The sequence below is a fragment of the Acomys russatus genome, chromosome 19 (assembly GCF_903995435.1).
Source record: "Acomys russatus chromosome 19, mAcoRus1.1, whole genome shotgun sequence".
NCBI lineage: Eukaryota > Metazoa > Chordata > Mammalia > Rodentia > Muridae > Acomys > Acomys russatus.
The window spans coordinates 24,189,468-24,211,919 of record NC_067155.1 but is presented as its reverse complement, the minus strand read 5'-3'; the positions used below and the strand labels follow the sequence as shown (position 1 = coordinate 24,211,919).

General features: G+C 42.5%; 1 protein-coding gene across 1 annotated transcript in view; it reads left to right on the top strand.

Moving 5' to 3' along the window:
- The window catches only part of Pds5b (PDS5 cohesin associated factor B), a 145,265-nt gene that overhangs the window by 50,148 nt on the left and 72,665 nt on the right, over positions 1-22,452 (top strand). The window contains exons 4-9 of the mRNA XM_051162830.1: positions 2,412-2,498; positions 2,599-2,696; positions 3,456-3,582; positions 8,444-8,524; positions 17,832-17,972; positions 20,847-20,962. Of these exons, the coding sequence (XP_051018787.1) occupies positions 2,412-2,498; positions 2,599-2,696; positions 3,456-3,582; positions 8,444-8,524; positions 17,832-17,972; positions 20,847-20,962 (650 nt within the window). The remainder of the gene's footprint in view (positions 1-2,411; positions 2,499-2,598; positions 2,697-3,455; positions 3,583-8,443; positions 8,525-17,831; positions 17,973-20,846; positions 20,963-22,452) is intronic.

Genomic DNA, 22,452 nt, shown 5'->3' with positions numbered 1-22,452 from the left:
AGTTTATGATAAAGACCACAGTCATTGTTTAACAGCTAACACTTACTAGAAACCTGAATGAGAGCTGTACCAGAGACACTAAGTGACTTGTGACAAGTCAGTGGTATGGTTTTAGAAGCTAATGGTTAGAAAATGACTTTTCTTGGGAAGATTATTCATCCATAGTAGGAAAAGGTAGCAGACAGTTTGCATCAATTAAGAAATGACAGTGTTAGTTATTTGTCATGAGCTGTAAGGAAAAGCAACAGCCCTCAAATCAGACACAGGCCTTGGGCTCCTCGAATTTCTTCTTGACAACTGCAGTGAGGAACTTGCTTCCTTGACCACGGCTGCCAGCTGAAGTGTGGAGTGTCCCCGATCTGGGTGGGTGGGATTATAGGGAATATCAACACGAGGGAAGTGGGGGCTGCACCATTGGGCAGTAAAATTTAAGTGCCAGACTTAAAGTAGGCCACATGAGCTAGGCATATAGTTGTGTCTCACATGGATAGTGTTGTGTATATGTGGTTTCAGGAATGACATATTTGCTTCTGGAGGCCAAGGATCTTCCTTACTAGGTGTCTTGTTGACGTTCCACAAGACATCTAAAGACAACCACTGTGCAGCTTATTGACCTCTGTGGTGGGCTTCTCAGTGCGTGTAGACAGTGGCCTAGCTCAAGGCTTAGGAGTGATGAAAAGGCACCCGAAAGAACAGGTACAGACCTGCTCTCTGTCAGGACAGCAATGAAACAGCAGCCAGCGTTAAATAAGGTCTGTGTGGATTAGCTGAACCATTAAGAAGTCAGTCTGTCAATCTGTGTGTTTCTCTGGCTCTAGAAACAACCTTTGGTCTCATTTTACATACTCCCCCTTTTCTGTTCTGGGGAAAGAACTTAAGAATTACTGTGTTTTCTAAGTATTCACGGGATTGTTTTTATTCTGATTAGCTTCAAGTTCCCATTTTTTGTCTACAGTAGTGCAACATCTGCTAGTGTTACATATTAGAGAATTGTTAGTCTCCTTTCTTACCTTTCAGTCTGAGTTTGTTAGTCATGAGCAAACCCTTATTGGACATTTGGTTATTAGGAGGCTGTGAGTGACTTGACAGTTATTTCCAACTTGTGATGCCATGCTGATGTCTAAGTGTTCTTTAGACAACAGAGGAAGGGCTTGCTCTTAGAGACTGCACTTACACACTACTACCCTCATGTAGCCATCTTTAAAGGATATACTTTTAAAAAATGATTTATTTTTTTCCTTTTTATTTTATGTGCATTAGTGTTTTACCTGCATGTGTGTCTGTGTGAGGGTGTTGAATTTCCTGGAGCTGGAATTACAGACACTTTGAGCTGCTGTGTGGTTCTTGGGGTTGAACCAGAGTCCTCTGGTAGAGCAGCCAGTGCTCTTAACTGCTGCACCATCTCTCCAGCCCGAAGGGTGAACTTTTTATAGCACTTCTCTTGAGGTATTACTCAGTCATTAGCAGATAATATTTTTGCCCTTTATTTTACTTATAGAAGAACTTTCTTCTTATTGATAGCTAATAAAATTCCTTTGAGGAATTAGTTTTTTACAATTTTTAGTCTTTTCACAGTTTGCAAAAACATCTGAAACTCAGGAAAATTTGACTGAAAGTAACTTTTTTGTCTGTCTTTAAAGACCCAGGTAGGTAGAAAGAGAATTTTTTTTTTAAAGTCTTAAAAAAAGGATAGGGATAGATTGGAAAATGATTTGGGGAGGCCAGTTACTCCAGCAGAAGTGCTGATGGGTAGGACTTGACCAACTGACACCTGTGATGTATTGTGTTATTACTTGGTAATTGTGTTTTGGGATTTTATGTTCCTTACTTTATTTTCTCCATAACTGTTGTGTTGTTTCATGTGTTGTGCTTTTTCAAGGGACTCCTCAGCTCTCAGTTACTGCAGCACCTTTCTTCTAATAATAGCATGGATTTTACTTGACTCACTTTGTTTAGTTTGCTGTGTGATGAACATTTTTTTTCTGTACATTGGTACTATTTGTATATATGACATTTTTCTGTAAAGGATAATAAGGTGCATTGTGTTATTCATGCATTGTATTTATTTACAAGATCTCAGGATCTTTTGCTGTTGTTGTTTTTCCAAGATAGGGTTTCTCTGCGTAGCAGCCATGGCCATACAGGAGGTACCCTTGAATTCACAGCTATCTGCCTGCCTCTGCCTTCTGAGCGCTGGTATTACAGGCGGGGGCCACTGCACCTGGCTAAGATACCAAGATCTTTATGTAAAGTTATACTGTAAAAAATTCTGCTTTTCTTTTTATTCTTTACAATTTATTTTTATGTGTTTACAAAGTTGGTGAATAATCTGTAGCTAGCCCTACTAGTGTAACGTGCATTTCCTCTTAGCGTTCATAATCTAAGTATTACTTTGTTTTTTTTTTTTTAAGGATATATTTATGTTTATCACAAGGCAATTAAAGGGACTAGAAGATACAAAGAGCCCTCAGTTCAATAGGTATTTTTATTTACTTGAGGTAAGCAACATAGTATCACTTGAGATGGTACTTAAATTTTTTTTGTTCTTGTATATTTTTAGCAAATAAAATATTTGCCTATTTTACTTTTTTCTTTTAGAACATTGCATGGGTTAAATCATATAACATATGCTTTGAGTTAGAAGATAGTAATGAAATCTTTACTCAACTATACAGAACATTATTCTCAGTTATAAAGTAAGTTGATTTTTAAATAAGTTACATTTCTTTGTAATTGTAAAGATGTTTAGTTTACAGTGAATCCACATAAACTTACAAATATTGGTTTAAGAGTATAAATCAATTTACATTTATTCTCTATAAAGTTCTAAATGAGTAAATCTTATTATTTATGTACTTACTGGTTAGAAAAGCAAATCAGACTAAGTTTTTGGATTACATGTTTCTTGTTTACATACTATATTAACTTGTTGTTGTTGTTGTTGAGACAAGGTCTCGCTATGAGCCCTGGCTGTCTTGGAGCTCTGTGTGGATGAGGTTGGCCTCACACTCACAGAGATCAACCTGCTTCTGCCAGTTTTCCTGGGATTAAAGGAGTGTGCCATCACACCTGGCCTATATTGACAATAATATATGTGGGTTGTTTGAAATTTTTATATATCTATAAAATTTAATAGGTTCTAAAAATATTTGTCCAATTTAAGATGAAAATTTTGTGTATCTATAACATTTGATAGAATTTTAAAATATTTGTCCAATTTAAGATGGAACTGAGATTACATTTCATTTAACTACTTTGGCTGTGAGAATGACTAAAATTAGGGGAAAGTAATTTAGTAATGCAGTTTAAAAATATTTTTCATTAGTGTTAAGATCGAAGAGAAAGAAGCTTGATGTAATACAATTTTATCTTGCCGTTTTTGTAAAGCATAATGTGTACTAGTATCATATCTATCTCAGATGTATTTGAAATAAAATAACTGTTTTGGGTTACAGCAATGGCCACAATCAGAAAGTTCATATGCACATGGTGGACCTCATGAGCTCTATCATTTGTGAAGGGGACACAGTATCTCAGGAGCTCTTAGATACAGTTTTAGTAAATCTGGTACCTGCCCATAAGGTATGTGAAATGTGTCTAAACCCTGCTAAGTTAATCCAGAATTTGTTCTCATGTTATAAATAGAATCTATCCTGCTTTGATCTTAGTTCTGTAGACTTTATTGATTGAATAATATCAAGACACTTGTTTAAGGGACAACAAAACTCCTTACGTTTCTTAGTCACCAACTAAATGAAGAAATAATGGGCTTAGTTCCTGTGATAAAATAATTCGTGGTCAGTGAGTTTTGTGTAGGGTGCGTTTCACACAGTTGTCTGGTCCAAAAGAAATTTGGGACCAGTGCCTATCCATGGTGCGTATGCGTATACCAAAGCTAATACTGGCCTCCAGGCTCTCAGCATTGCAGATACCTGTTGCAGAGACCACGCTGGCATCCTGGGTCTTCTCACTTGGCCCTTCCCTAACCTTCTCCAGCTCATGGGCTTTTCATTTCTAAATAACCCTACCCCTTTGGCCACGTGCTCTTTTGCTCCGTTGTCTCCTGTTTCCCGCTTGTGCTCCCTCCGTCCTCTCATGGTCTGGCCCATTCCACTGACCATGTTCAGCGTACTACTCTGGACGTTCCAGATGCCTCTGTGTGAGCTCTCCCAAATATCTACAGTGAAAAAAACTTCCCCTTAACTGTATCTTGGAGAGTCAAATCCTCACTTTTGTGGTGCCGAAACCCCTACTTTATACAGCAGCAAGTTAATAGCTGCTTAGCTACTGTTATATAACTTTATGTGTTGGCATAATGGAACCAGTTGGGATCTTAGCCGAAAGGTTGGATAGTGTACAGGCAGGTTAGTGACCAGTGTTTTTACCTGAAGTGTATGCATTTCCCCTGTGTGTATGTTTACACTTTTGAAAGTGTCCAACTCTGGTAAGCAGCTGGAATAGCAGTTGTATGTTTGAAAAGGGATTGAGCTTCAAGATAGGATCATAGAAATTACCAGTATGAACAAATATTTATTTTTTTCTCTTGTTTAAATTTAAAGGCTTTGTACCGTGATACTGTCTTACACAGTATTGGTACAAGTAATTCTTCATTGGAAATGAACTCTTAATCTAAAAATTTAAAACATAGGGAAGTCTGTTAATGCTGACAGTAAGCAGGCTCAAGAATAAGTTAAGATTAGATTTTAAAAATTCAGATGATGTATTTATTAAATGACATCAGAGGCATTGATGTGATTGCCTCCATCTCTTCTATCCTATACAGATGCATGGTTTGCCTCTTCCTTATTCTGCCTAGCTCAGCTGTATGCCTGTCACCAATAAACAACCACGAGAAGGCAGGCAGAGGGAGAGAGCAGACCCCACAGAAGCATATTGTAGGTGCCCCCCCACACACACAGTATACCCCTTCATGAGACACATAGCACCTTTTCCCCTTTAGGGCCCACATTGTCAGGATTCCTATTATACTGTTATTTGAAAGAACTGTGTGTTCTAGGGGCGCAATCTTTCTCTTAGGCATCCCACCAGGGCGCTTGGCCTGCTGTCTCTAGCTTTTAGCTCTCTGTGATTAGGTAGGAGGGCCAGTATCTGAACTCTGCCACTGGGCATCTTAGGGAGGCTTCCAGGAGTTGATAAAGCAGAATTCCCATGGGGGCTGTAACTGGCCAGATTCTTGGCCTGCTGGCCCCCACATCCATGCCAACACCCAGGAGAAAAGGCTTTTCCAGACACAGTTAAGTATCCAGCTTGGTGTTTGGACTCAGCCTCTGTCTCTCCAGACTGCGGCCATGAAAAAGTCCATTTGTCAGGGAAGATAAACAAGTGCTTTCTGGGCTGGAGGGTGTAGTTCAGGGCCGCCCAGTTTGCCTGGCATGTGTGAGATCCCAGCACCACTTAAATAACAGTACACACAATAGATGCTTCCTGAGGCCTGTTTTCTTTGGCCCACTGCACAGAGACATTTGTAGACACAAGAATGCTGAGATCTGACTTCTTATCTGCGGGAGGAGCTGGAATCTTCCCATTAACTCCTTACAGTTTAATCCTTGGCTTCAACTGCTTAACCTAGACGGAACAGTTTGTCCTTTTCAGTCATTTGTAAACTGGTAGTTCATTATAGCTTAGTGAATACTTTTGGGTATTCAAACAAATTTTATGTTTGTTGAAGATATAACACATTTTAAATTAATTAAGAGCGTCAAAATAAGAGTTAAGGCCATTGAAGTGGCTCAGTGTAAAAGCTTGGTGACCTGGGGTGATGTGTAAGGTAATGACAGATACAGGGTACCAGGTGTTATGTTATATGAGGGTTATTAAATGAGCATGGGGAGAGAAGGAAAGGGGGAGGGGTACCCCAGGAAAGGGGGAGGGGCACCCCAGAGAGACAGAGACAGAGACTGAGAGAGTAGAGAAACCAGGAGGAGGCTTTGTCCTTACATATAGCCCTGGGCAGGACCACACCCCCTGGGCAGGAAAACAATGACATCACAGGTAGGCAGACTGAAGCAGAATCCTAACACCTGTGCCCACAGGAGACAACCATTACCAGAAAAACTGGAAGTTGTCCATTGACCATTACATGCTTGCCATGGCATGTGAATGTTCAAACACAACACACATAAGTAAATAAATAGAATAAAAATAAGAGTTGAAAACTCACAATAACTGGATACATAAAAAGACAATTAGGAGTGAAATATGGTCATTGGGCTAGTTGAATGTGGACTTAAGTGTATTCTTAGAATTTTAAGGATTTTAAGAGAAGAAATAATGGCAATGATGTGAACAACTTGAGTTTACATATTTATACAGGTTGTCACATTGGGCTGAAGATTAATCCAGTTGGTTGATGATAATAAGACAAACAGTTAAAATACAGCCATGGAAAGGCAGATTTGTAAAAGGCCGAGAAAGACTTGACAGGCAGCTACAAAAGAAGACAAGAATAGCTATTTTATATTAATATTAGCGACAGGGAATAGCTCAGTGGGTAAGCTGATTGTGGATCCAAGTTTGATCTCCCAAACCCACATTTAAAAAAGCCACGTGTAGAATTGTGTGCTTCTAAGTTGGTGACAAATGCATTAGCTCTCCTAGCCTATCGAAGAAAAAAAGGAGGAGAAGAAGAAGAAGAGAAAAGGTGATTGGTGTCTAAGGAGTGACACCCAGGGTTGTCTTCTGGCCTCCTCACACATGTGCACACATATGTGTATATATGCCTTCCTGTCCAGAACATGTATGCCCACACATGCACACATAATATTATATGTAGTAGGTTTTTGAGACAGGATCTCTTATATTGCAGACTGGCTTTTGTAATTGATGATAACCTTGAGTTTCTGTTCCTCCTGTCTTTTCCCTCTAGAGAGCTCTTGGGGTTACAGGTGCGTTATGACACCCAGTTACGTAGAGCTGGGACCTAACCCAAGCAGTCCCTCATGTTAGGGCAGAGGGCCTCTACCAACTGATTTTTATCTTGGGCCCCAAATCATCTTTATTGGGCGAGGACATGGCTTTTCTGGAAAAGTATATAAAACAAAAGTTGGGTGGGTTATGAAGAGAATGGAGCATTTGCTTTTTATTAGGCCATTTTAAGGTGCAGAGGGTTTGTAGAAATAATGTGTGAAACACAATACTACAAGCTTAATGTCAAGTATCATTAATTTGATAAATTATAATGACAGCTGCCTGGTGCAAGAAGTCATAAAACATTAGAATAAAATATATAAGCAAAACAAAAGCAGTTGAGTAGAAACAAATGAAATAAGAAACAGTGACATTGCTTGAAAACTTCAGATTTGTAATTTGAAAAATATAGACAAAAACTTAGCAAATTGAATCAAAGGAAGGGGGATGGTAATCAATATATAGTTAAAATGAGCAAGAAATATGAAAACTATTGAAGGACAGTGACATGAGTTATAAGCTGAATACACTTGAGGTTAGACTAACTCTTGGGAAATACCACTTGCCCAGAGCCTTACGCAATAAAAAGTTAGTTGATCGGGAACCTTAGACTGCATTGTCATCGTCGTCATCATCATCATCATCATCATCATCATCAGCAGCAGCAGCAGCAGCAGCAGCAAGGAATTAAAGCAATAAGAGAAACCTCGGCGACTGTGCGGAGATGTGCCTGACTGGTCATGGGGCAAACTGCCTAAGGAATAGTCCCTAGGGTTCCATAGTTAGGGAAGGGAGAGATAGTGCACAGCTCAGGAAGTACCACATGTGAGGAGAAAGCGAGGCCCAGACACAAGCAGCGCCTTTGGGGGAGACTAGAGCTAGTCTACGAGAACAGATGGATGCAAGGGCTTCGTGTGTGAGACCGACTTGCAACTTCAGTACAAAAAGTTAGCGCAGATCCTGCCAGAGGGACATCACGTCTGTGCTAATGACCAAATTGGCTTTATTGTAGGCACACAAAGTGGCCCAACATGATGAGATGGTAATGGTGGAATAACAGGCTGAGAAAAGACTGACTAGTTATGACTAGGAACAAATCATTGTCCTCACCTCGTGTGTGTCCACTGAACCGGTTAGGATGGGGCAGATACTCAGGATGGCTAGACACTTCTTCTGTTGTCCATTCTGTATGGCCAGTCTGTTATGAACAAGGTCTGAAAGTAGTGCACTGCTCTTTGCTGGGAAGACAGCTTGTGATCCCCAGCAGAGTCTCCAAGGAACGCGACTTTACTTTCTTTCTTTTATGGATAGGTCTCATTTCATTGACTCAAGAGCAGCTTTAAAACACAAATAAGATTTTCTTTCCGTAGTTGAGGTACAGGGCAGGGTTTAGAGCTCAATGTAGAGCTGAGAAGCCCCAGCACATAGAACATCTGGGCTTGATCCCCACACTGCACACACAAGCACAGCCAGCTGTGTAGACACATATAACACAGATACTTCTTCTGTTTTCCAGAACTTGAACAAGCAAGCATATGATTTGGCAAAGGCATTGCTGAAGAGGACTGCTCAAGCCATTGAGCCATATATTACCAATGTAAGTCTCACAAATACTTATGAGGGTTAACCAGACCATAAAGACCATTGGAAGCACATGTGAGCAAATACCCACACTTAAGTTTTGGGTGCTGTTTAACCAGGCAGAGTTTCATTCTTTCTCCTTTCTTGGATTTACTTTGTTTGGTATTTTGGGGAAGGCTAACTCTTGTTTGTGCCTTTAATTTGTTTCTTTCAAGTTTCGAGAGACAACAGGCATTCATGGACGACCCCCCACCCCCCCAAGCCACTAATGCTAGCAGTAGAGTTAAGGGCTATTAGGTAAAACATACAGCACCTTCTGCTAGTCAGAGAAGTTCCTTACATTGTTTGGAGATTAAATTGATTTGTGCAGTAAGATGGTATGAGCTGCTACCAGGATCTAGTAATTGAAGGCAAATTTGACTGCAGTAGCAGTTTGATGGAAGTTGATTATAAATTGTTATCCCTGAGAGAGATTGCTATAAATGTGCCTTTTCTAAGGAAGAGAGAGATTTGCAGTGACATGAACCCTTTTAAGTATTAACCCATGTATGAGTGACCATCTTTTATTTATTTTAGAAGAAAGAGTCCTTAGCACCTCACTTATATTAAGCTGTGTTTTCTTTCCACAGTTCTTTGAGCTGTGTCACTGCAGGTAGCACCATCCATATTATACTGTTTGTGACTGCCTCTTGGAGCACAAGTCTGGAGTACAGTGCTGATGATAGCCCTGGACTTGTTTAACAGTTCTTTCTACTTGCCTTCTGTTCTCACCTACCTCTAAGAGGCTGCAAGGATGTAAATATGTCTGCTTGAGAAAAGTGATACAGTCTTTTATTTATATGTATTTTATTATTGCAAAGTTTATGAAAGAGAGTTTTTTTTATTATATAAAAATTTAAGGTCAGGTTATAAAAGATGTCGTAAAAAGGCATCCTATGAAAAGTAACGCACACTAGAAAATAGCCTTGTTTAAATCCTGCTTTTGTTTCCGATTTCAAAGATTCTAGCATGTGATGGATTGGAAAACAAAATTTTCTTTGAAGATGAACTTTCGGTATCTAAAGGATTAATGCTATGACTTACCTCCAGGATGGTCTGTGGGTTCCAAAATTGGTTTCTACCATCTTTCAACTATATTGTGGGTGTTGCTTGACGTCAGTTGGTTGCACTGAGTTGGTTATTATTGACATTATTGGTTTTATTGGTACTCCAGGTGTGCAGACCCAGACTCAGGCTTTGTATCTGCCCCTTGCTTTGCTTGCTTCTGACTGGAGCTTTCTATCCCACTCTAGCACACTGACTGAGCCCTGCCTGGGGCCTTCTGTTTCAGCCATATTTCCAAGTCAGATGGGTTTCAGGAGAACCTTATTTAATGCCTTTTCCTAAGATTTAGGAAAATAAATATTTGAGCAATTAAAGAAAGTGAGTAAAACGATATCTCCTGGGATTTAAATTGGTTACAGTAGCCTTTAAATTCAGGCCTGGTTAACGAGGCAGTGAAAGATAAGAAAGGAAAAAGGGCCCAAGGAAATGTTTTCCGCAATCCCAGATACGTGAATGGAAAAACAATACTTTCTGTTACATTAATTTCCTGCTGTTCTTGCGTAGAGAACTAGAGACCCCTCTCGCCCACATGCCTGTGGTTTTGTTGTCCTCTTTAGAATTTGGGGATGGGCAAAGGCCAGTCGAATAGTGCATCGCCCCTAGCATATTTCAGTTATACTTATTTCTGGTACTTTTTCCATTGTTTTCTCTTTTTAGCTTTAAAAGTCTTTCCTCTGTGTGTGTGTGTGTGTGTGTGTGTGTGTGTGTGTGTGTGTGTGTGTGTGTGAGAGAGAGAGGGAGAGGGAGAGGGAGATGGAGATGTTGGGGGTCATCTTCTATAGCTCTCTACCTCTTGAAATTATTTATTTTCCAGGCAGGGTTTCTCATAGAACAGTGGCAGTTAGCCACCAGGATGCTTCTGTGTCTGCCTCCCGTCACTGTGATTATAGGTGCGTGTCACTGCATGCTGAGTATTCAGGCCGAGCTCCTCATGCTTGCATTGTGCACACTGAGCCACCTATTCTGCCCTGCCATAGTTATGGTTTTCTTTATTTCTTGCTTTATTTTAGGGTTAGCAACGAAGTCATTGGGAATTGCTTTTGCCCTCCCCCTAAGAGTTCCTTATAAATCTTATTTTCCACTTGAGTTTTGTGTGCTTACATGTGAAATCACTTTGTAGTGAACTGGATGGTGTAGTGTAAGATGTGTGCAGTAGTAGGACCAGTCTTCTGGGGTGTGACAGGTGACGTGACACTAAGACTTACCTTCCTCATGTAGCCCGACAGGCACCGGCACTGAGGGGACGCAGTCCTGCTTACTTTCTTTCAGTGTGGTTTATGCTCCTGTGCGTCCTGGCTGCTGAGGTCTGCTCTCTGTGTACTGACCCCTACGTATATGAATGCTGAGAAGATGAGTGGGCTGTAGTCTTGTGTGATCATGCTAAGCACAAATGCATAAGCTCAAGTTTTACTCCTGCTGCAGCCTCCTGAGTGGCCAGGATACAGGCCTGTCCCATAACATCCGGCAAACTTTCTAAAATAAAAGTAGTTGTGGAACTGGAGGGCTAGGTCAGCAGCCAACGGCACTGGCTGTTCTGCTGAAGGACCCAGAGTTAATTCCTTGTACCTACATGGTGGCTCACAGCTCTCTGTAACTCCAGTCCCAGAGATCTGATGCTTTCTTTCGGTTTTCAAGGGCCAGGCACACATATGGTGCACAGGTAAACGTTCAGGCCAGACACTCTTATGCATGAGATAAAATAATAATGTTAAAATTTAAAACCACAATTAGTTTGTGAAAATGAAGAAAAAGCAAACAGACCAAAAAAAGAAAACATATATAGTGGAAATTCAGAAATTTCTTGACTAGATCACTTTTTAGAAATATTGTCATCATCATGATGTACTTTTTAGAGTACAGCCCAGGGTTACTGTTGTTGAACTAAAAAGTATATCAGATCTTTGTTGTAATAATTAAAAAATTAAAGTTGCTTAATCTTAGTGAGTCTTTGCTTTTGCCCGTATCAGTTGGGGTCAATCCTTGGGATAATGGAAGAAAAAAAGTTACTTAAGTGAAATCATTTTTTGTAATTTTGTGTAACTAGGTTTTAATTTAGCCTTCCAAAGATGGGTTTTCCTGCTCTCTGCTTTCATGCTGGTACAGATGTTCCTGGTTTAACTTGTGTTATGTACTCACCTGTTCCAAACAGTTTTGCTAATTTTTGTGAGGTAATTTTTAGTCAGAGTTGCATGTTGCCTTTACTAAATTAGAAAATATTATGAGGCCTCCAGCTGTCCTATATTTGCATAAGAATAGCAGTTACTTATCTCTTCATTTTGCAGACAATGTATTGAGGCCCACTTTGTGCAGGAACTGTGCCAGACTCACTGGGTCAGTATTCTTCTAGAGATAGACTTTGTGGATACTCAGTTCTTTTTCTTACGGTTTCTCTTGCCTTTTAAAAATTCATTTTTTAGTTATTCTGATAAATAAAGAGCCCCCATATAACATTTCCATAAATTACTGTGCCTTTTTCATATTCACACCCCTCCCACATCTGTCCTTTCACCCTCATATACGCTCCTCACCCGTCCTCCCGCCCTCATATACGCTCCTCACCCGTCCTCCCGCCCTCATATACGCTCCTCACCCGTCCTCCCACCCTCATATACGCTCCTCACCCATCCACCCGCCCTCATATACGCTCCTCACCCGTCCTCCCGCCCTCATATACGCTCCTCACCCATCCTCCCGCCCTCATATACGCTCCTCACCTGTCCTCCCGCCCTCATATAGGCTCCTCACCCATCCTCCCGCCCTCATATACGCTCCTCACCCGTCCTCCCGCCCTCATATACGCTCCTCACCCGTCCTCCCGCCCTCATATACGCTCCTCACCCGTCCTCCCACCCTCATATACGGTCCTCACCCGTCCTCCCACCCTCATATACGCTCCTCACCCGTCCTCCCGCCCTCATGTACACTCCTCACCCGTCCTTCCGCCCTCATGTACGCTCCTCACCCGTCCTCCCGCCCTCATGTACGCTCCTCACCCGTCCTCCCGCCCTCATGTACGCTCCTCACCCATCCTCCCGCCCTCATATACGCTCCTCACCCATCCTCCCGCCCTCATATACGCTCCTCACCCGTCCTCCCGCCCTCATATACGCTCCTCACCCGTCCTCCCGCCCTCATATACGCTCCTCACCTGTCCTCCCGCCCTCATATAGGCTCCTCACCCATCCTCCCGCCCTCATATACGCTCCTCACCCGTCCTCCCGCCCTCATATACGCTCCTCACCTGTGCTTACGCCCTCATGTACGCTCCTCACCCGTCCTCCCACCCTCATATACGCTCCTCACCCGTCCTCCCACCCTCATATACGCTCCTCACCCGTCCTCACGCCCTCATGTACGCTCCTCACCTGTCCTCACGCCCTCATGTACGCTCCTCACCCGTCCTCCCGCCCTCATATACGCTCCTCACCCGTCCTCCCGCCCTCATATACGCTCCTCACCCGTCCTCCCCGCCCTCATATACGCTCCTCACCCGTCCTCCCACCCTCATATACGCTCCTCACCCGTCCTCCCGCCCTCATATACGCTCCTCACCCGTCCTCACGCCCTCATGTACGCTCCTCACCCGTCCTCCCGCCCTCATATACGCTCCTTACCTGTGCTTACGCCCTCATGTACGCTCCTCACCCGTCCTCACGCCCTCATGTACTCTCCTCACCCGTCCTCATGCCCCTCATGTACGCTCCTCACCTGTGCTTACGCCCTCATGTACGCTCTTCACCCGTCCTCACACCCTCGGGTATGCTCCTCACCCGTCCTCACACCCTCATGTACGCTCCTCAGCCATCCTCACGCCCTCATGTACGCTCCTCACCCGTCCTCACACCCTCATGTCGTCCTCACACCCTCATGTACGCTCCTCACCCGTCCTCACACCCTTATGTACGCTCCTCACCCGTCCTCACGCCCTCATGTACGCTCCTCACCTGTGCTTACGCCCTCATGTACGCTCCTCACCCGTCCTCACGCCCTCATGTATGCTCCTCACCTGTGCTTACGCCCTCATATACGCTCCTCACCCGTCCTCACGCCCTCATGTACGCTCCTCACTCGTCCTCCCGCCCTCATATACGCTCCTCACCCGTCCTCCCGCCCTCATATACGCTCCTTACCTGTGCTTACGCCCTCATATACGCTCCTCACCCGTCCTCACGCCCTCATGTACGCTCCTCACCCGTCCTCCTGCCCTCATGTACGCTCCTCACCCGTCCTCCCGCCCTCATGTACGCTCCTCACCCGTCCTCCCGCCCTCATATACGCTCCTCACCCGTCCTCCCGCCCTCATATACGCTCCTCACCCGTCCTCCCGCCCTCATATACGCTCCTTACCTGTGCTTACGCCCTCATGTACGCTCCTCACCCGTCCTCACGCCCTCATGTACTCTCCTCACCCGTCCTCATGCCCCTCATGTACGCTCCTCACCTGTGCTTACGCCCTCATGTACGCTCTTCACCCGTCCTCACACCCTCGGGTATGCTCCTCACCCGTCCTCACACCCTCATGTACGCTCCTCAGCCGTCCTCACGCCCTCATGTACGCTCCTCACCCGTCCTCACACCCTCATGTCGTCCTCACACCCTCATGTACGCTCCTCACCCGTCCTCACACCCTTATGTACGCTCCTCACCCGTCCTCACGCCCTCATGTACGCTCCTCACCTGTGCTTACGCCCTCATGTACGCTCCTCACCCGTCCTCACGCCCTCATGTATGCTCCTCACCTGTGCTTACGCCCTCATGTACGCTCTTCACCCGTCCTCACACCCTCATGTATGCTCCTCACCCGTCCTCACACCCTCATGTACGCTCCTCACCCGTCCTCACGCCCTCATGTACGCTCCTCACCTGTGCTTACGCCCTATCTCTTCTCCAGAAAATCCCCCTCATAGTATTCCATCTCTCTCTCTCTCCCCCCCCTCGTGTGTTTATATCTAGATTCTCTTAGCCTCTGTTTTCTCATTTCCCTCCTTTATTCATATTTATTATGTCTGTATTTAATCTGCATGCATGTCTCATCTGTATACCACAAATAATAAATTTTTTTTGATGGCCTGTGTAAGGCACTTGTTTTTCTTTACTTCCAGTTTGCAAGTTTATTTATTTATTTTTTTCAGGGCCAAGTTGGCAAAAAACTGTTCTTTATTAAGGAAAAGGTAGATGGAGGGATTTTACTGATACTTAATTTTTTTTTTTTGTATTATTTTACCTGTGTAAGTGTTTTGCCCATATGTATATGTGTATGCAGTGTCCCTAAAGTCCAGAGAGGCCGTCAGAACCCCTGGGACTGTAGTCAGCAGTCAGGGGTTAACTGCTATGTGGATTTTGGGTGCCGGGGATTGAACCTGGGTCTTCTGAAAGAGCAGCCAGTGTTCTTAATCAGTGGGCTATCTCTCTAGCCTCTTTAATATTTTTTTTATAAACAGGAAAAATTTATAAGTACACATTTTTTATTAGTACAAATTTTAAAGACAAAATTTCAACTGGAACTGGAATTTAACATCTTGATATACTTTTTTAAAGTTATTTATTATGTATACCGTATGCATCAGATCACATTCTAGATGGTTGTGAGCTACCATGTGGTTGCTGGGAATTGAACTCAGGACCTCTGGAAGAGCAGTTGTGCTCTTAAACCGCTGAGCCATCTCTCCAGGCCCCCATCTTGATATTTTTATGTTTCTTTTCCACAAAATTGATGACTAAGGAAAAAAGTCAACAAATTGTTTTAGAAAACCAATAAGTAAAGGAGAGAAATTGTTGTTTTCTTCTTAAAAAATGATTTTTTATTCTTTGGGAATATCTGAGTCACTATTATATTTCTTTGAAGAAACACAAGACCAAAGCAACTGGTGCAAAGGAAAGCATTTAATTGGAGCTTGCTTGCAGTTTCAAAGGGTTAGCCCATTCTTATCATGGTGGGAGCATAGTGGCAGGTGTGGTGCTGGAGAAGTAACTGAGAGCTACATTCCTGATGCCCAGGCAGCAGGCAGAGGGATGCACTGGCCTTGGTGTGGGTTTTTAAAACCGCAAAGCCCATCCCTAGTGACATACTTTCTCCAACAAGGCCACACCTCCTAATTTTTCTAATTCTTTCAAAAAGTTTCACTCCTTGGTGCCTAAGTGTTCATATATGTGAGCCAATGGGGCCACTCTTATTCAAAGCACCCCAGGGGATTTCATACAGTATGTCTGATCATCTTCACCTTTCTTTCTTTTGTTCTTTCTTTCTTTCCCTCCTTCCTTCTTTCCTTCCTTCTTTTGTTCTTTTAAAGATTTATTTACTATTATGTATACAGTGCTCTGTCTGTATGTACATCTGCAGACCAGAAGAGGGCATCAGATCACATTATAGGTGTTTATGAGCCACCATGTGGGTTCTGGGAGTTGAACTCAGGTCCTCTGGAAGAGCAGCTAGTGCTCTTAACCTCTGAGTCATCTCTCCAGCCCCATCTTTGCCTTTCTTCTTCCATGGTCCTCTTACTTTTGACTAGGTAGTCTGCACTGTTCATAGTTTTCATTTATAGAGCCCAAAAGCTAGAAGTAAGCCAAAGGAGGTGTGAAGTCTTAGTCTTTGTACCTTCAATATGACTGCAAGAGAAACCAAGTTGTGTGTTAACTTTCAGAGCAAGCAATCAGAGTGCCTCGTGTGGTTCGAATCCTTAGCTCTTTCTCTGAGGAGACATAGGAAGCTGCTAATATATATATTGGATTAATGTTATACCGTTCTAGATGTTTTTATTTGTTTTTAAGTTTTTTTTTTTTTTTTTTTTTTTAAATAAGATTTATTTATTTATTATGTATACAGTACTCTGCCTGCATGTACACCTGCAGGCCAGAAGAGGGCATCAGATCACATTATAGACAGTTGTTAGCCATCATGTGGTTGCTGGGAACTGAACTCAGGACCTCTGGAAGAACAGACAGTGCTCTTAACCTCTGAGCCATCTCTCCAGGCCCTGTTTTTAAGTTTTTGAGACAGCGTCTCATTGTGTAGCCCTGGCTGGCCTGGAACTCTCTATGTAGACCAGGCTGTCCTCGAACTCACAGAGATCTTCCCTCTGCCACTCTGAAGTAGTAAAGGCATGCACCCACACACCTGGATCTGTTTTCGGAAGATTTTAAATAGAAAGGAACTTGGTCAGTGGTCAGTATGCCTGATATCTTGGCTCATTGCGTGGTAGCATGATGGATGGCCTGGTGTGGAAGCTAAAAGCCAGCTGCCTGCGTATACTCTTGGTTGAATTTTAGTGTTGCAGATTTTGTAAATGTTCACATAGTTTATCAGAGTGCAAAGAAAGACGAAAAGGATTATAAAGACATTTCATATTAAAAATATAAAGGTGTGCAGTTGAACAGCAGAGCGAGGCAGTGCTCTGAAGGTACGAGAAAGGTTTATTTTAAACGTCCTAATTTCTTTTATGCAAATGTAAACAAGATGTGCTGCAATGAGGCAACTGAATCATTATCTTAGCGTTCTCAAGAGAAGTAGGGCTGGTAACATGTGAGAGTGTGTATGTGTGTACGTGGGCATGCATATAAGGAAATTTACTTGAATTGGCTCATGCTACTATGGAGGCTGGTGTAGTCCCTTGTTAGATTGCAAGCTGGAGAGTCAGCGCAGCTGATGGTTTAACTCAGATCAAAACCAAAGACCGAGAACACAAGTGGTGGGTGCTCGTGCAGATCTTTGTACTCAGAGCTAGGAGAACCTGGAGTTCTGATGTGCAAGGGCAGCAGGGGAAGGGCCCTGTTTCCTGAGAGCAAGGAGGAGCTCTCCTCTGTAAAGCCTGCCCACGTGGACACGGAAATCCCTACTCAACTCTGGATTGAAGAGAAACCCAGAGACAATATTTTAGCTTTCGAGTTGATAGCAGAGTATCACAGAGTGCAGCTGAGTGTTTCAGTGGATGGTAAGGGTGTAAGGGTGTTTTAGTGGATAGTAAGGGTGTAAGGGTGTTTTAGTGGATGGTAAGAGTGTAAGGGTATTTGCTGGTATTAACCATAGTGAGTCCATACAGAGTATCAGGGCCGCTCTCTGCAAAATGAGTTTCATGTTTTAGGTGAGAGTGGTGGCTTTCCATGTGGAAATGTTTCTGTGTTAGACTTCATTTATAATAATAAAAATTTTAATTAAATAATAATCAAAACTTGAGATGGTTATCTTTGGTGTTTCTTTTAATGATAGACTTTCTTCTTAACAGTTTTTTAACCAGGTTCTGATGCTTGGGAAAACATCTATCAGCGATTTGTCTGAGCATGTCTTTGACTTAATCTTGGAACTCTACAATATTGACAGCCATTTGCTACTTTCTGTTCTACCCCAACTTGAGTTTAAGTTAAAGGTAAGTATTGTAAAAATACTACGACTGTGTTAACAAGTTCAACACAGAGTATTGCATGTTGCCTTTGAATTCTTACAACTGGTTTAGTGACTACAGCATGAGAAAGAATGTTGTAGTTCATTCATGGCTTTGTGCCTTGCCTGTCTCTGGATCTTTAAGTGCTTGGTGTGCTCTCTACCAAGTTAATGGTAGACATCCTACTAATAAATCCCACTTAAAAACATGATCAGCAGAGCCGGAGGTGGTGGTGCACTCGGGAGGCAGAGGCAGGCGGATCGCCGTGAGTTCCAGGCCAGCTTGGTCTACAGAGTGAGTCCAGGACATCCAGCACTACACAGAGAAACCCTGTCTTAAAAAATGGAAAGGAAAAAAAAATCAGCAGGATGGAGGCATGCTCCACATGTTTGTAGCAGTCTCCTTGACATCTTGATTGGGCGTTAGGAGTAGCTTGGCCTCATTATCCGTCTGTGTCACACAGCTACCTGTGGTAAAAAAAAAATCTGTGAAATGTTTTTAGTGTATCTCTATTGCCCTGACATTAAATGATGCTATAAATTGAGTTTCATTGGAAGAACTGGGGAGTATGATTTCTCTACCAAATCATTATAAAATTAAACCTGGCTAGTTATCATCACTAACTTTTGATGGGTCCCGGCTAGTTATCGTCACTAGCTTTTGATGGATGCTGGCTAGTTATCGTCACTAGCTTTTGATGGATGCTGGCTAGTTACCGTCACTAGCTTCTGATGGGTCCTGGCTAGTTATCGTCACTAGCTTCTGATGGGTCCTGGCTAGTTATTGTCACTAGCTTTTGATGGATCCCAGTACTCAGCCCAGAAAAGTTGTTAGATGATTTTCTTGGAGCATTTCCTTATTTCTAAAAATTTTGATCTACCACTTTAAAAATAAAAATAAGCCAGGCAGTTTATATTGGTACTGTGGGCACGAAATAGCGAGTAACTTGTTCTTGTTTTTGTCTAGGGTATATTCTTGGTACATTTCTTTTTGTTGTTGTTTTTTGGTTTTTGGGGTTTTTTTTTGTTTTTGTTTTTTGTTTTTTGTTTTTTTTTTCTTCCTTTCTTTCTGTGATATATTTCTTAAATGAGCCCTTTGATTAACTGACTTTCCTAACTTCTTTTAAATATGGTTGATAATTTTGTTTTTGTTTTTGAGACAGGGTTTCTTTGTATCACTAGCTGATCTGTAACTGTCTGTTGACTAGGCTGGCTTCAGACTTACAGAAATCTGACTGTCTTTGCCTTTGGAGTGCTGGGATTAAAAGTGTGTACCACCACTACCACAAATAACGAATCTAATTACTTCTCAGTTAATCTGGTTTTCTCTAGTAAATCCTAATTGTGTTTTCTTACACACTATGAGGAATATAAAAGTAACTATTATCCCTGCTTTCAGCCAACTTAATGTGTAGTATGGGAGGAAGAGGGGAAACTGTTAAGAGTCTAGATGCTGTAGGAATCAGAAGCCCTGCACACAGGCTCAAAGCCCCACACAAGCACATGGAGGCACAAAGAGCTAGGTGAGACAGTACACTAGAAGGTACAGAATATAAATCACTCCTGGCTGTGAGTATATTCTCCATTTGTAGAGCAAATAAACAAGTTGCCAGAAGAGTTAGGTTATTTTTTGGGACTCGTAGAGGGAATCTGTTGTGTATTGTATGGATGTGACACCTGTCAAAGAACCTATGGCCTGTGGCTGAGGTAGGAAATGGGTGGGGCATCTGGCAGGCAGAAGGGATTCTGGGATAGAGCCAGACATACAGGATTCAGCAGCCAAGATGTAAAGTGGACGGATACATGGTGCCTGAGCTCAGGTAACCAGCCATGAGGCAGAATGTAAATTAGCATATGGGTTATTTTAAGTTATCAGCTAGTCAGAGAAGAGCCTAGCTATGTGGCCTGGTAATTGTAAAATAATAATTGGGTCTCATGAATAAATTATTTCTAGGGAACTTTGGGGAAGGGAAGAAAAACTCCTACAACAGGGGCTTCTTGACTGCTAGCGTGAGTCCCTGTCTTAAAATTTGAGAACTGTTTGTACAGTGACATCCCTAGCACCTTGAGCTCGGTTCTGTTTGACAGGTGTGACTGTCGCACTCTGTGTGGAAGTCTGGCATTTGAGCTGGCCATCATTTAACTATTGTCATTTGGTGGTAACAAAGTCAACAGTAAAACTGTGTCTTCATCTTCAGGGTGAACGTTCAGCCTGCATACAATGAATAAGCAGAAATATGCTTGCTGTATGCTTAATGCCTCAGCACACTGTTGACCTTTCTTTAGGAATCTGATGCTTGTACAGATTCTGTAGAAACCGACTCCTGCTCGGATTTATTTCTACAAACGCACAGAGTTCTCTATTTACTTCTTCCAGTGTCTGGTATAAAAAATCATACTTTTCAAGAATCCTTAGTAGTTTTTAAATTTACTCTCAGTAGAAATTTACCTGAATTGTAGGAAAGGCTTTTAATATTTAGTAGGAACCTTAAGACACATTTTCACATTACAGTACTGTGTTAATGTAATGATTATTTTATTTTTTGGTTTTTTTTAAAGACAGGGATTCTCTCTGTAGCCTTGGCTGTACTGGAACTCACTTTGTGGACCAGGCTGGCCTCGAATTCACAGCCATCCACTTGCCTCCAGAGTGCTGTGGTCAAAGGCATGCACACTGTGCTCGGCTGCTAAAATATTTATTGTGACTGCCCGTTTTGTGAAAAGTTTTGTGACTATTGTTACACTTACCGTCTGGATTCATGGAGAGGTTTTGTGTGAATTAGCAGGTCTGGGAAATCCTAGTGTAGGTCATGTTCTGAGTGTTTACTCTGAGGTGTAAAGACACTGTGCTTTGTTTTAGAGCAATGATAATGAAGAACGACTCCAGGTGGTTAAGCTGCTGGCAAAAATGTTTGGGGCAAAGGATTCAGAACTGGCCTCTCAGAACAAGCCGCTCTGGCAGTGCTACTTGGGCAGGTACATTGTGGTTTTCTGTTTCTAAAAAAATGTGTGTTTATATCCATCTCTGTTTTTTGTTTTTTAATGCTGTGCACATTTAAGCTCTGTTTTCGAAATCATAAGAGTGAAGGGTTTTCAGGCTTGGGATAGAACTCAGTTGGTACAGTGCTTATCTAGCATGCCTGAGGCCCTTTGGCACTCGGTCTCCAGCACCATGTAAACCAGGTGTAGTGAGACAGGAAGATCAGAAGTTTAAGGCCACACGTCACAAGAAGCAACACATTGTTCACTTCTAACTTTTCTGTGTAGCTGCTAGATGCTTTTTGTGTCGATTAAAGACCAAAACAATAAACTGACATTGCTTCAGGGAAGGAGGTGGGTAAGAGGTGGCAGAAATGCAGCAGGAGACCGTGTCTGTAGACCGCAGACAGAAGGCGGGGCTGCAGACTTCCAGCCCCTTGTGAAGGCCTCACTCTCCAGCCCTGGACGAACCCTGCATGGACTGGACAGGGCTTCCCACTGCTTACCTCAGAACTCCAGGTCTGGGCCAGTCAGCACAATAATTTTGGTAGAGACACAGTCAAACTTACCAATGATCTGTGACTATTCTTGGAAGAAGAAAAGCTCACCAACCAGAAAAAATAATACAACTAAAATGCTAGGTGTGAGACAGAAATCAGAAAACTCAGTCTTTTGGCCGAGGGCCAGATTATTTCTTAAACTAAATTTTTAAGGAATAATTCTCTCCAGAATGCTACATTACAGACATCAGTGAGCACTGGATTTCACACTGGGACATTTAAACCTTAAGCACATGAAGATATGGGCTCTCCTTGCAGCCTGATGGCTGTGCAGTGTGGTGTAGACCTTTCCATTGTTTCCAGAGTGGAAAGAGGCTCACAGGAGTCATTTTTGATGTAAAGGGGACAAGTCCTTTCCTCTGGTCCCTACTGGATGAAGTATTGACTCTACACTTGATGTCTAGACATCAGTCTCCATTGACATAACCTTAGCTGGGATGCTCAGAGGACAGATTTCTGGCTAGCTAGAAAAGCCCTTTTTCTATTTCAGTCATGGTTGAAAACTATATGACAGGATACTTCTATACGTTTATACCAGGTATAATTTAAAACTGTTGATTTGTAGTTTCTCAGTACTTGAAGACCTTGGTTAGTAGACAGGATGACCAGAGCACTGCCGATAGTGCCGTGTATAGTCAGTGGGGTTGGGTGCAGTGCAGCTACTAAGGGTGTGAGCTATAGGGAATTTCTCTGTGCAAATAGTCTCAATTTAAAAGAAAGAAAGAAAGAAAGTTAGTTAGTTAGTTAGTCTTGACAACAGCCTAGACTATGTGAAACTCTAACTTAAAAATAAATGAAGGATTTTTCTAATTTATAGTTTTCAATGTTGGTAATGACTGCTGTACTTGAAATTTTTGTTTATCTTTTTATTTTATTTTGTCTTTGGTGATTTTTGAGAAATGGTGCATGTTTAAGGCTGTCTCATAG